Source organism: Dunckerocampus dactyliophorus, chromosome 2 (assembly GCF_027744805.1).
Source record: "Dunckerocampus dactyliophorus isolate RoL2022-P2 chromosome 2, RoL_Ddac_1.1, whole genome shotgun sequence".
Taxonomy (NCBI): domain Eukaryota; kingdom Metazoa; phylum Chordata; class Actinopteri; order Syngnathiformes; family Syngnathidae; genus Dunckerocampus; species Dunckerocampus dactyliophorus.
Window position 1 is genome coordinate 7523710 of NC_072820.1, and position 13483 is coordinate 7537192.

At 42.5% G+C, this 13483-nt stretch overlaps 2 protein-coding genes across 4 annotated transcripts in view; one reads left to right on the forward strand and one right to left on the reverse strand.

Annotated features, from left to right (window-relative positions):
* Positions 1-7139, forward strand: part of slc35a3b (solute carrier family 35 member A3b) — a 25327-nt gene extending 18188 nt beyond the window's left edge. For all 3 annotated transcript variants that reach the window (XM_054762906.1, XM_054762926.1, XM_054762916.1), the window contains 5 exons: positions 125-247; positions 347-521; positions 3131-3249; positions 5191-5324; positions 5498-7139. In XM_054762906.1, the coding sequence (XP_054618881.1) occupies positions 125-247; positions 347-521; positions 3131-3249; positions 5191-5324; positions 5498-5591 (645 nt within the window). In that variant the 3' untranslated portion in view covers positions 5592-7139. The remainder of the gene's footprint in view (positions 1-124; positions 248-346; positions 522-3130; positions 3250-5190; positions 5325-5497) is intronic.
* Positions 5991-13480, reverse strand: fam78ba (family with sequence similarity 78 member Ba). The gene is made up of 3 exons (XM_054762938.1): positions 12346-13480; positions 11994-12273; positions 5991-8911 (listed from the first exon to the last, which is right to left on the reverse strand). Exons 1-3 carry the CDS (start codon positions 12672-12674, stop codon positions 8669-8671), a joined length of 852 nt encoding a protein of 283 aa, XP_054618913.1. The 5' UTR covers positions 12675-13480; the 3' UTR covers positions 5991-8668.
* Between the last annotated feature and the right edge of the window lie 3 nt (positions 13481-13483).

A 13483-nucleotide genomic window follows, 5' to 3' on the forward strand; every position in this document is an offset into this window, starting at 1 on the left:
TTATATGAAAAATATGTTATTTTGCTGGCAAAACTCAGTCCAAAGTTTTAATAAAGCTCTTCCAAAAATGACAACTAACACGGCGATTCTCCCCAAGATAATGTGTAATTTTTCTTTTATTCAGGTGACATACCAGCTGAAGATTCTGACCACAGCTCTGTTCTCTGTCTCCTTGCTGGGAAGAAGGCTTAAATTATATCAGTGGCTTTCTCTGCTCCTCCTCATGGCTGGGGTCACCTCAGTGCAGGTACTCACTGAAACTGAAGAAACACTCTTAGTCTAGCAAATGTGTTTTTTGCATATGAACTCCTCAGATAGTTTTTTTTTTTTACTCTAACCTCCACAGTGGCCCACCGAGTCTGAAGGAGACTCAGAGCAGAAAATCCTGTCTGCCAGCACCCAGTTTGTGGGGCTGATGGCTGTGCTGATGGCCTGTATATCCAGTGGCTTTGCTGGAGTTTACTTTGAGAAAATCCTCAAGGAGACTAAACAGAGCGTGTGGGTTCGAAACATACAGCTGAGTGAGCAAATATGCCCTTTTTTCCCAGTGTGTTTGAGTATAGTTGTACAGTCATGGTCAAAAGTTTTGAGAATGACACAAGTATTGGTTCACAAAGTTTGCTTTATTTTTGTCAAATGTTGCCATGTTATACTGAAGTATAATTACAAGCATTTCATACGTCTCAAAGGCTGTTATTACCTCCGCCAAGCGCCGCGCAAAGCGCAAATGCAGCGTGGAGGTTATGTTTTTGCCGGTGTTTATCTGTTTGTTTGTTTTCAAAATAACTTGAAAGGTTCTGAATGGATTTGGATGACATTTTCCGGAATTTTCAGAAATGGGATATGAAAGAACTGGTTAAATTTTGGGGGTGATCTGGATCACCGTCTGGATCCAGGAATTTTTTAAAGGCTCCTTTAACATTGCGAGATAGGACCAGTTTCTGCATCTGTGCATATAACTACACATAAAATGGTCAGAGCACTTGGGAAAAAAATACAGGTCAAGTTTCTAACAGGTCTACATCAGGGGTCACCAACACAGTGCCCCAGGTAGCCCCCCCACGACCACATGAGGCGCCCGCAGGCCTGATTTTCATTCAGGTTTTCAGTTAATAATGTGAGAACATTAGAAAGAAATGTATTTCACTGTGGTATGCTGTCAGTTCACTTATGGGCTACATCTTGACTGATGGCATAATCAATGCTTAGAGTTTTGAATTTGCAGGTTTTTTTTGTCCACCTGCCTCTTGGGGACTGACCACAAGTTCTCCAAGGGACTGAGGTGTGGGCACTTTACTGGCTATGGGCCCAAAATGTTGATTTTTTTTTTTTTGTTCTCGGAGCCAGTTAGTTATCACATTTGGCTCATGACAAGGTGCTTATTATGCTTGAAAAAGCATTGTTCCTCACTAAACTGTTCTTGGATGGTTCTCACAGGGCTCTCAGAGGATGTTTTGGTACCATTATTTATCCATGGCTGTGTTCTTAGGCAAAATTGCGAGTGAGCCCACTCCTTTGGCTGAGAAGCAATCCCATACATGAATGGTTTTAGGATGCTTTAGTGTTGGCATGACACAGGACTGATGGTAGCACTCACCTTTTCTTCTCCAGACAAGCTTTTTTCTGGACACCCCTATCAACCAGAAAGGGGATTCATCAGCCAAAATGGTTTTACCCTAGTCTTCATGAATCCAATACCTGTATCTTTTGCAGAACACCAGTCTATCCCTGATGTTTTTCCTGAAGAGAAGCGGCTTCTTTGCGCCCTTCTTGACAGCAAGCCATCTTTCAAAAGTCTTTGCCTTCTTGTGCATGCAGGTGCACTCACACCTGCCTGCTACCATTCCTGTGCAAGCGCTGCACTGGTGGTGCCACGACCCTGCAGCTAAATTAACTTTTGGAGACAGTCCTGGACTTGGCACCTGTGAGCCCTGATGCCTTCTTCTCAACAGTTGAACCTCTCTCCTTGGTGTTCTCGATGATGATAAATGGATGATTGAAATGCAATTTTTCTAGAAGCAGTATCCTTGCCTGTGAAGGCCTTTTTGTGCAAAGCAATGACTGCACATGTTTCCTTGCAGGTAGCCATGCTTAACAGAAGAAGAACAAATAAGTCTGGCATTTTAACTCAATAAGGATGACCATCATCTCCAGCTTTTGTCCTTGTCAACACTCTCACCTATGTTAACCAGAGAATGACTAACATGGTCAGCTGATCCTTTTGTGGCACAGCTGAAATGCAGTAGAAAGAGTTTTTTGGAATTAAGTTCCTTTTCATGACAAAGAGGGCTTTGCAATGAATTGCCATTCATCTTATCACTCATTCATGAGTATATGCAAATTTCATCACAAAAGTTCAGGCAGCAGACTTTGTGAAAATTAATATTTGCGTCATTCTCAAAACATTGGGCCATGACTATAGTTAATTTCCTGAAAGTCCTGTGTTATACTATTTTTCAACAATTTTAAATAAGTCCTACGATTTGTGTATTTGAAGTGTGTTGCTAAAAATCTCGGTTTTTGGACGCCCCAGTTTTGGTATGATTTGGTTTTCAACAAAAAAGAAAAATTGCCACATGATGTTAAATGTTCATTTATCCACTTCATTCATTATAATTATTTTGTTTTCTGCATGTAAAACTAATTATTTTCTATAAAATGTATTTTTTGTTAATTACATTATTTTCTGTGAGGAAAAATTGCTTCGGTTTACGTACGATTCGGTTTTCGTTAGAGCTTTTGAAACGGATAAATAATGAAAAACGGGGTTCCACTGTGGTTTGCAGAGCTGCAGGCTTTATTTTAAGATGGGTAGTGAAGCCTGCGTCTTTACAAAGCTGTCCTCTATGAACTGACGGGCGTACAAACGGGGCTATCCATACGACGTGAACAAATGAATCGCTGTGGTGACCCCTGATGGGAGACGGTGAAAAGCAACCATCGTATTCCTGTATATAATATTCATTCATAGCATTATGACCACTTGCACAATAGAATTAAATTCTATACAAGAGGTTTGCCAAAGATAGTATTAGATTAGAATTATACTAAAATATTTAAATTAAAGTTAGTCTTCTAAATACTAATAATTCTTTTGTTTCTAAAGCCCAATCATGTGACTTTCCTGCAGGTTTGTTTGGGTTTGTGTTTGGTACTGTCGGGATGTTTGTGTATGACGGCGGGAGAGTCGCACAGTCTGGAATTTTTCAAGGCTACAATGTGATCACCTGCATGGTTGTCGTCCTGCAGGTATGATCATTGCATTTGTCTTCACATTAATCAATGTTTTATACATGAATTACTCATTCTGAATAATTTATACTTTGTCAAGTACATTTGTTAAGCTCTGCTGCTTTGCCCCTTTGTTAGTCGTACATGCTAATGATGTATCTTACATTTTACATTACTGTATAAGCAGTGACGTGCAATCAGGACAGGCAGGTGAGGCATGATAATATAAAAGAAATCTTAATGCAATGGTGTGAAAAAGTGTTTGCATGAGCACGGTATAGAGTGCTCAACCTAATCAAAACATCTACAGTGGTGTGAAAAAGTGTTTGTCCCCTTCCTGATTTCTTACTTTTTGCATGTTGGTCACACTTAAATGTTTCAGATCATCAAACAAATCTAAATATTAGTCAATGACAACACTACTGAACACAAAACGCAGTTCTTAAATTAAACTTTTTATTATTAAGGGAGAAAAAAAATCCAAACCGGGCCTAGTGTGAAAAAGTGATTCCCCCCTAAACCTAATAACTGGTTAGGGCCACCCTTCGCAGTAACAACTGCAATCAAGCGTTTGTGATAACTTGCAATGAGTCTCTTACAGCGCTGTGGAGGAATTTTGGCCCACTCATCTTTGCAGAATTGTTGTAATTCAGCCACATTGGAGGGTTTTCCAGCATGAAGCGCCTTTTTAAGGTCATGCCACAGCATCTCAATAGGATTCAGGTCAGAACTTTGACGAGGCCACTCCAAAGTCTTCATTTTGTTTTTCTTCAGCCATTCAGAGGTGGATTTGCTGGTGTGTTTTGGATCATTGTCCTGCTGCAGAACGCAAGTTGGTTTCAGCTTGAGGTCACGAACAGATGGCCGGACATTCTCCTTCAGGATATTTTGGTAGACAAGAGAATTCATGGTTCCATTTATCACAGCATGTTGTCCAGGTCCTGAAGCAGCAAAGCAGCCCCAGACCATCACACTACCACCACCATATTTTAAATGGCAAAATGCTAAATGGTCTTTCACTTGTATAGCGCTTTTCTACATCCAAGGCACTCAAAGCGCTTTGACACTGCTAGCACATTTACCTACCGATGATGCAGCATCAGGAGCAACTGGGGGTTCAATATCTTGCCGAAGGACACTTTGACACGATCATGGGAGGACATACGATCAAACCCACAACCTTCAGGTTGGGAGACGACCATTCTACCACCTGAGCCATGTCGACCCCGCATACTGTTGGTATGATGTTCTTTTTCTGAAATGCAGCGTTACTTTTACACCAGATGTAATGGGACACACACTTTCCAAAAGGTTCAACTTTTGTCTTGTCAGACCACAGAGTATTTTCCCAAAGGTCTTGGGGATCATTAATATGTTTTTTGGCAAAATTGAGACGAGCCTTAAAGTTATTTTTGTTCAGCAGTGGTTTTCATCTTGGAACTCTACCATGCAGGCCATTTTTGCCCAGTGTCTTTCTTATGGTGGAGTCATGAACACTGACCTTAACTGAGGCAAGTGAGGCCTGCAGTTCTTTGGATGTTGTTGTGGGGTCTTTTGTGACCTCTTGGATGAGTTGTGGCTGCGCTCTTGGGGTCATTTTGGTTGTCCGGACACTCCTGGGAAGGTTCACCACTGTTCCATGTTTTCGCCATTTGTGGATTGTGGCTCTCACTGTGGCCCCCTGGAGTCCCAACGCTTTCGAAATGGCTTTATAACCTTTTCCAGACTGATAGATCGCAATTGTGTTCGGTTGTGTTGTCATTGACTAATATTTCAATTTGTTTGATGATCTGAAACATTTAAGTGTGACAAACATGCAAAAAAATAAGAAATCAGTAAGGGGCAAACACTTTAACTAAGTGGTACTACTGGATTATAATGCATGTATTTGTGTACTGTGGTGTATGTTTTTGCCGTGTGCTCAGAAGATGCTTTCAAATACTGTTTGTGTGCCTGCAGGCTTTCGGCGGCTTGGTCGTAGCTGTGGTCATTAAATATGCCGACAACATCCTCAAAGGATTTGCTACCTCTCTGTCCATCATTGTGTCCACGCTGATCTCATATTTCCTGCTGGAGGACTTCCAACCTTCTGGGTAAACACATGCATGCTAATGACACACACGTGATTTACATTGCAAATAACCACTTAGTATAATAAAAACAACTTTGCTGCTTGTAGTTAGTTCATTTAGTATACAAACGTCCTCATGTTATCTCATGACCATCACCTCTTTTATTCCCTCTGCTGTCTCCTTGCTCTTGTCAGTGTGTTTTTCTTAGGGGCAGTACTGGTTATTGCAGCCACGTTTATGTACAGCTACGAGCGCAAACCTGTCAGCGGCAGCGCTGTAAAAATATAAAGGAGAGAGGTTCGGCCTGGCAGCACCACAGCACAGCACAACACAAACAGAGCAGGACTCTGTGGTCTTGTGGACATGATACAACCCGTTACTGCAGTGACTGTAACTGGACATGCCCAATTACTGCAGCTCAGGAATGCTCACAGATATCGGGGACTGTACTGTATTTGATATTCACACGCTTTGGGCCTGATCTACGAAGATACTAAATAACAAGCGCTAAATTGCATGAGCAAGCTAAAAATTGTCACATTGAAAAACTGCACATACTATTAGTCGGCATGTTGCAGGTGATCTGCTATGATTGCGTGTGCAATTTTTAACAGGTGCAAAAATGGTGCGGACAGCTTAAATAGGATTTTGCGTCTGCTACCGGCTGTCACCATGGAGAGCTTGGAAGAGGAAAAAAAAAACCCCAAAGAGGTTGTGGTGGAGGATGCAAATAAAAACGCTGGTGAACTCCAGCAGACATCACATCATCATAATAACTGTGATATTAGTGTATTTTATCATTCAATATACATGTTTCACACGACAACCTATTAAGCTATTAAATTTATGATTTATTAGGTTATGATGTTCATGTGACCATGTGGTAAATGTACGGAATGTACTGAAAATGTCGAAGTAATGTGTGAGTAGATATAGCTATGTAAGCTATATCTACTCACACATTGCTTCGACAGTTGCATTGCCAGGTGAAATCCACGCTAAAATCCACACTATTGCGCTAAGGCACATGACAGGGTAGCACGATTCGTTATTACACCGGCAGCTGGAGTAATCCACACGCAATAAAATGCAGTATTGCAAGGAGTTTTCCCATAGATGTTTGTATGGCTCCTTTTTGTGACTCAAAAAACAAATGTCTCTAGTCCATTCTAAACAGTTCTTTTTACAGACCAGTATTGGCTATTTTTTTCGTACCTGACAGTTTTGAATGCCCACTTGCAGTGTTCCTCAGAGTGCTCCAACTCTGGTCTGTAAAAAGAAGTGTTTAGAATGTATGAAAGTTAGACCAAATGAACCTCATTGGACTAAATGTCTCTAGATCTCTAAATACACCGACCGCAAACAGGTTTCAGATTTGATAAATCACATTGCAGGTGTAAAATGATGCCATTTGCATCTTCTTCTGACAATATTTTGTGCTTTCTGATAATCTGCATATTCATAAATCCTGTTAGTAGATGAGCTTTTTTTACACTATCAAGTTTAAGTTTACAAGTGTTTTTATACATGATAACTTTGAGTAGATCAGGCCCTTTGTGTTGAAGAATACACAATTATAAAGTAGTAACATTTTAGAGGGAGCAGGATGTGACTTCTCATCTTGTAAATCCATATTTATAAAGGGCTGGTTGTTGTACACAAGGGAGTGTTTGTCTTTAAAAGGGGGCGTTTCAAAGAGAGAATTCTTGACAGAGCTTCCATCTAGTGGTGAGCAACCATTCTGCAGTAAGGAGGACGTGCCTCTGATTGCCAAATTGATGTCTTTGTGTAGCAACAAATGAATAAATTAAGGATTGCTTTGATCCTTCACATAGAAATGAACATAAGGCCTTGTGTGAAATCTGTCTCTTTCTCTTTCACATAGACACACACATACTTTGAACATTTGTTTTGTAGTTCCACTGCACTCTGAGAAACCCAAAGCAGTCTCTATAGCAACAGACAAATGTTGCTGAATGAGCTGTGCTACAGCAACACATGAGGGTGAATCAATACATCCTGCAAGAGCATCTTTTTGAGTATTTACATGGTTGTATTGGCCATTTTATTCAACAAACACCCTTACAAACAACTGCAGATGAAAAAAATCGAAACAGGTATTTTCCCAGATTCGTTTTTTTTGTTTTATACACTCAGGCAACCTTTGCATAGTTGTGGCCTTCAGAGCAAATGAGCAGTTTGGGATGGAGGTAGTGTGTTTGTGTGCTGAGGTGGACAGAGAAATGAGGCAGATGGGAGGGTGAGATGTGAACCTGGAGAGAAGCACAGATGGAAGGTAAGCCATGTGACTTGTTCGTGGAGTGGCAGGCAAAGACATGGACGGAGCTCAGCATGAACCGGACCAGAACCACGACACAGGAAGGCTTTCATTGGTGATTATCTGCAGAAACTCACTGCTACACAGTGGATGAAATGTTAACAATGATCCATCCTTGTCAAAATATGTTCTGGTTTAATTCCGCTCTAACAGAAGTACAGTGGGATTCCCTGATTGTCTAAAAATGTATGCAACTCTATCTCCGTAATGATAAGATGGCCTGATTAGCATCACATTCGCTCAACTATTTGAGTACAGTTCGGCCTGGTTCCAAATGTGACATGTGCAATTACCGTTTTGTTTTAAATGTGTTACCCGGCACTGGTCCGTGCCCTTGTTGGAAGCATAACAAAAAATAGCCTTAACATGATAGTAGATGCAGTTCCTCAGAGTGTAGATGTTTTCTCTATGAATTCATTGTGCTATAATCTCCAGCTCCAGGGATGCACATTTCATACTGACCTGATAGTTATTGTTACAATAAGTCTGATGCATGGTCTTAACCTAAAAAGATAAATATTATACTTAAACGTCTTTTAAATTAATCTTAATACATTCTTTAACTCTGAAAATGAGTGTGCGGAAGGCCTTTAATGGCACTGAAGAGGTATCAGCCTGCTGTTTGTTTCTTTTTGGCTGATGTGACTTCTCAATCACAAAAAGTCCTCAAAGTATACAAAACAAATACGATTCTTAATCTTGTCAAGGACAGTTTCGCTCATCGCATGCAATAAGATCTACATAAGGATGCAGGATGCAGTTCTCGTTTGGGATCAAATACCTCTGTGGTGCATCTAAAAAGAGTTTCGTTGTAAAAATGCTGGCAAAGCTCTTTAAATGCAACTCTTGGCCAAATAACACTTGATGCAACGCCAGTTCTCTGCAGACGTTCGTTCTGACATTGTGAGAGCCACTCTGATTATCCACCACTGGGATATTCATCACTTCTCTTGTTGGCTTTAACACCTCATCTTCTGTTTTGGCAAGAAGAGACAATAATTTATGTCTGTGCAAACATCCAAGGCTCTTATTTTGGCGGTATAACGACTAGTGGTGCCCCTCGCCGTGGTCTCCACATTAGCACTTGGGCATCATTGGCGTTTGGCCTCCCCAGGGCGTTGGGAGGGATGGGCTCCTGGTAGTTGAGGATGTGCGGCTGCTCCTGATAAGGCCGACCCACCAGTGAGGCTCGTGAGCCCAGAGGCATGTCGGGGTTGACAGCGATGTCCACCCTCATCCGCCACCGCACTGTTTGCAGTACAATACGCTCCTGAGATAAGAAAGGGTAGAGGTAGAGCTGTGTTCAAACCTCATTTGATAGCGCAGCTTTAATGATACAGAGTCGTAATCTACTCTGGACTGTAACTGTGTAAAGATGACAGAAATACGTTTACATTTACAACTGTGACCCTGAAAAGGCTCAGCGTTGTAGAAAATAGATGGATAGATTTTGGTCTAAGCACACAGTTGATGGGCCATGCAAGAAACTAAAAGGTACTTTGTACAACAAAGAAATGTATAGATGCTTTACCTTCATATTAGATATATTCATATTTGACACACCATAATGTGTTTTTGGCAGGGATGTCACTAGGTTTCAAAGAGGAGGGGGCCTTAGCACCTACTGTAGGTGCATGTCTAGGAAAGTGCCAGAACATTTTAATCGCAATACAGGCTTCATCAATTTGGTGATTATTTGAAGAGTATTTGTCAGGACTTGTTATCTCACTTTCTTTCTTTCCCTTGCCTCCCTGGAAGCAGGGCTTATGAACTTTTAGGGGGAGCTCAAGCACCCTAAAATAGACCGAATGACATCCATGGTTTTTGGGTTATGACAGTGCCTCTCAAATAGGGGGGGCGTGAGAGGGAGGACTTTCAATATTAGCGCAGACCTGCCAACATGTATACATTTGTTGTACTCAGCATGAAATTTGACTCTTGAATATGCTTATATGCTTCACTCTTCTCCATTTTGTTGCATTTTGCTCATTTCAGTTTCGAGTTCAGTCTGTACAGTACTGATAAATAAATAGATATTATCAGTTTCTCAATAGCATTTCAAATTGTGGGGGCGTCTATAAAACTGTCCAGTTTTGACACATGGCTTGCTACCCCGCCCCTCCAAACCCTCCTGTTACATTGACATTGACATTCTCCTCCGATTTTGGTTCAACTGTCCACATTCCAGGTGTAGGCCTTAAATATTCTCACATTTAGTAAACTCTTTTAAAATCTGAAATGTTGAAGTACTCACCACTAACGAATTACAACAAAAGATGATCGATGATTGCTGAAGTTTGTGCTTCTGTTGCCAATCAAACCTCTGCAATTATGGTGCATTCAAGGACCGCCATAGAAAGTGCAAAATCTCAACACGTGATGAAAAAACATCAGTGAAGCATAAAGACATAAACATGTAAAAATGGTGGCCTTTCTAACAATGGTACGTTAATGCTGCACATTTTACTTGTATTTTCTCATACGTGTTATCGGCTTATGGTGCATGGTGTTTTATGCGGAAAAAACTGCCAATTTCGGTGGGAAAAAAAATATTTTAAAAATAGTTTTCCCAACAAAAATCTGTGAATTTGCGGGGCAGTGAATGCTGAGTCGCGAATGTGCGAGGATCAACTGTAGAAGAAATGAGTGTAGACTCCACCCTCCCTGAAGAGGCTAAGCCGTAATTTTCAGGTTTCTAATTTCACTTAAAGGGGACCTATTACACTAATTTTCGGGCCTTTGTATTGACTTCTGGACTCCTATCGCTACACACGATAACCCGCACAGAAAGCTTTCTAGATCTTCCAGACTCTGCACCTCTTCCTGCAGTGTTTCCTGCCTCTCGCCCAAACAGTCTGTGTAATTTACTCCACCCCCGGCCCTCCTCCAGGTACGCCTCCCGCCGAGCCCACTCCGCTGTGATTGGTGACACTCCCAAGGACTTCCGGACAGCTGCCGAACCCCTTTCGTCCGATTACTTACACAAAACAAACACAGTTAGGGCACTGATAAATTGTTACTTACAGCTTGCTCTTCTGACTCTTCAACACAACCAAGTAATGTTGAAAATGTGTCGCACTTCAGCAACAGTTTGGCAGATAGTCCAGCTTCGTATGGGCCCATGTTCACAAAACAGTCCCGTGTGAAGTGCCGTTTACAAATGAGCATGTTATTCTCTTGCTGGCCGGGAATCAGCAACTCCAACCACTTCTGCCTGATGCTTGCCTCTTTAGGCACACCCCAACAAACATTTCCTCGGAGCCACTGATCGACGTGCTAACACCGTGAACAGAGCGAAGCAGAGGGTGCTGGGCATGCCCATATAAGGAGGTCCGGGTTGCACTGACATCAGTGGAACTCGGTGTTAAAAAAAACTCTGTAAAACACAGCGTGCAGAGCCGTCCAAAACTGCTTTCAGGGCTCACTTCCAAATGCGTCAACCTCATTATCTGACGTGTTGGCATCATTTAACACGAGAATACAACATTGTAACAACACTTATAGGTCAGAAAAGAGGAAAAGCATAATAGGTCCCCTTTAATTGAGCCAAAAAATATAATTAATTTACTACAATAATGTATCTTTAGAGCATTGTATAGTCGTCAATTGCCACTTGGTGGTTGGAATTTCACGGCTTCACTATACAACCATTTTTCAAATAAATTAATTAATAAGTTACTCTGTATTGTGGTTGACGACGACCTATTATTACTCCAAAATTATGCATTATGTAATCACATTTTACGTATTCTTGGCCTAAATTAAACATTTTCAAGCATATAAATGAACGAAAATACTAATGTGAGGCCTTCAGGAGACACATTCATAGACATGATATGTAGTATTCTACACTGGTCACTAGGTGTCAGTAACGTTACACTGATAAGACAATAGCCACCACAGGAAGTACGCTGTCCAGAAAAAAACAACAAGCAACTCTCCCAATGATAACATGTGAGTCTATGTTACGTTTTGATGTATAATATGTAATATCTTCTATTTATTATGCCTACTATATTGGGTAATACGAGTGTAAAGGTGACTGTAGGGGTGTTATTTCATGTCTAGAGGGCTCTAATAATGTTAAAAACCGCATTTAGAAGCTCCTAAACAGATTTTCTATGCTCTAGCTATGAAAATATTCCATTTATAAATAAGGAATCCTACTTCACGGAGGGATAACTTTATAGTACCAGGCAAAACAATTAAATACGTACCCACTAGGTTGCGCAAGGTAGACTATTAACCTGTGTATCCACCCGTTGCTATTTGTTTATTTTTGTAGGTTGGGAAACGCTGGGCTAAGCAGTCAGCAGCTAAATAGTCATGCAGGGTGTATGTTGATGTCCCACCTTGGTGATGGAGTTCATGGCCACCAGCCAGGTGATGAAGCTCTGATCCCTGGTGATGTGGGTCAGCATGGGTGTGTTGCTGTTGCTGATGGGAACAGCCCAGGTCACGCTTGGGTAGAAGTTGTCGTTCATGCTGACCGTCAGGCGGGATGGTTTAGATGTGGGACCGGTGAGGGTGACCGTCTCAGTGGTGTTTCCGTACCAGGGATAGCTGACGCCATCTGAGTCACTGATGGCCTTAACCCGACCCTCTCGCAGCTCTGGCAACTCCCAACTGGACCTTGCGGAAAGGATGTATACACAGTGTGTGCTTTGCATATGAAAACAAACAGCCTCCTCGCCGTGTACTTACATGCCAATGTCACCGTATGTGTTGTAGAACTCCATTTGGGTGCAAGCTTGGATCCAGCCCACTACCCAAGTTTCATTCCGGGGCACTGGTGGCATGACAACCCCTGCTGAGGCTCTGAAGTATGGCGTCTTGTAGCGAAGTACAATGGGTGAGTTCTCCTCAATGATGGTGGGACACTGGTCGATAGAGGCTGACACCTCATACACCACGATATTCTCCCGTCTGATGCGGGGCTTGCACGCGATGCTTTGAATACAGCCCATAGTGCAGCTGACCAGCAGAGTGAACAAAAAACAAGGGAGGAAATGACACCTGGCCAACATGCACATCAGTCCTCTTCAGGTTCCACCCTTGCCTGAAGAATGGCTTTTAATAGCTCCTCATCTCTGACAGTTTGGAGGGAAGCGGTGGTAAGAAAAGCAGTCACCATTCATCAAACATCAAATCAGCTTGCACTAGCATATATTGGAGATGCTTTGGAGGTGAGAGGGCAGTACCGGGACTAAGGGGGAAGTATCACAGATCACTGCAGCCTCCTCCCCCCGGTCTGCTTGCTGACTGCCGCACTGCCCTTGGCGCTCGTCCCCACAAACTGCAATCTGGCCTCCCCGAGGCTGCTGCTGATTCTCCCCCGTGCGTCCGGAGGCTCCTTTATTCCTTGTTGAGTCCACACGTCCGGCTGCACGGTGCCGCTCGATCCTGCTTCTCTGCTCCCGGTTCCGCGCTGCAGTCATGTCAAGGGGCGACAGGGCAGCCAGGTGCGCCAGAGGAAGCGGGATGGATGCCTTTTGTTTGCCTGGCTTCCTTCTATTAGCGCTACATTCGTGCGGTGTCCTCAAAAGATAAACCCCCGCTCTGCATCACTTTGACCTAAATGAAAAGGAGCTCCATCAAACGAGCGAAGGCCAGGAAAGTGGCTTGTGATGGAGAGGCTATTTTAAAGCTAGCTGTCTGCTTCCATTCTTACAGATGCATGAATGGTGCATCATGACCGAGGCGAGATAAATGTGGGGGAAAACAACAATGACAGTCTGTCGGTGCTGGTAGTGGGCTCGACAGCATCCTCTTCTCGGTGCGGTTCGCCTCGGTGGGTTTGGTTTGGAGGTGCTGATGCTGGAAAGACAGGGGAGTGGCGTCA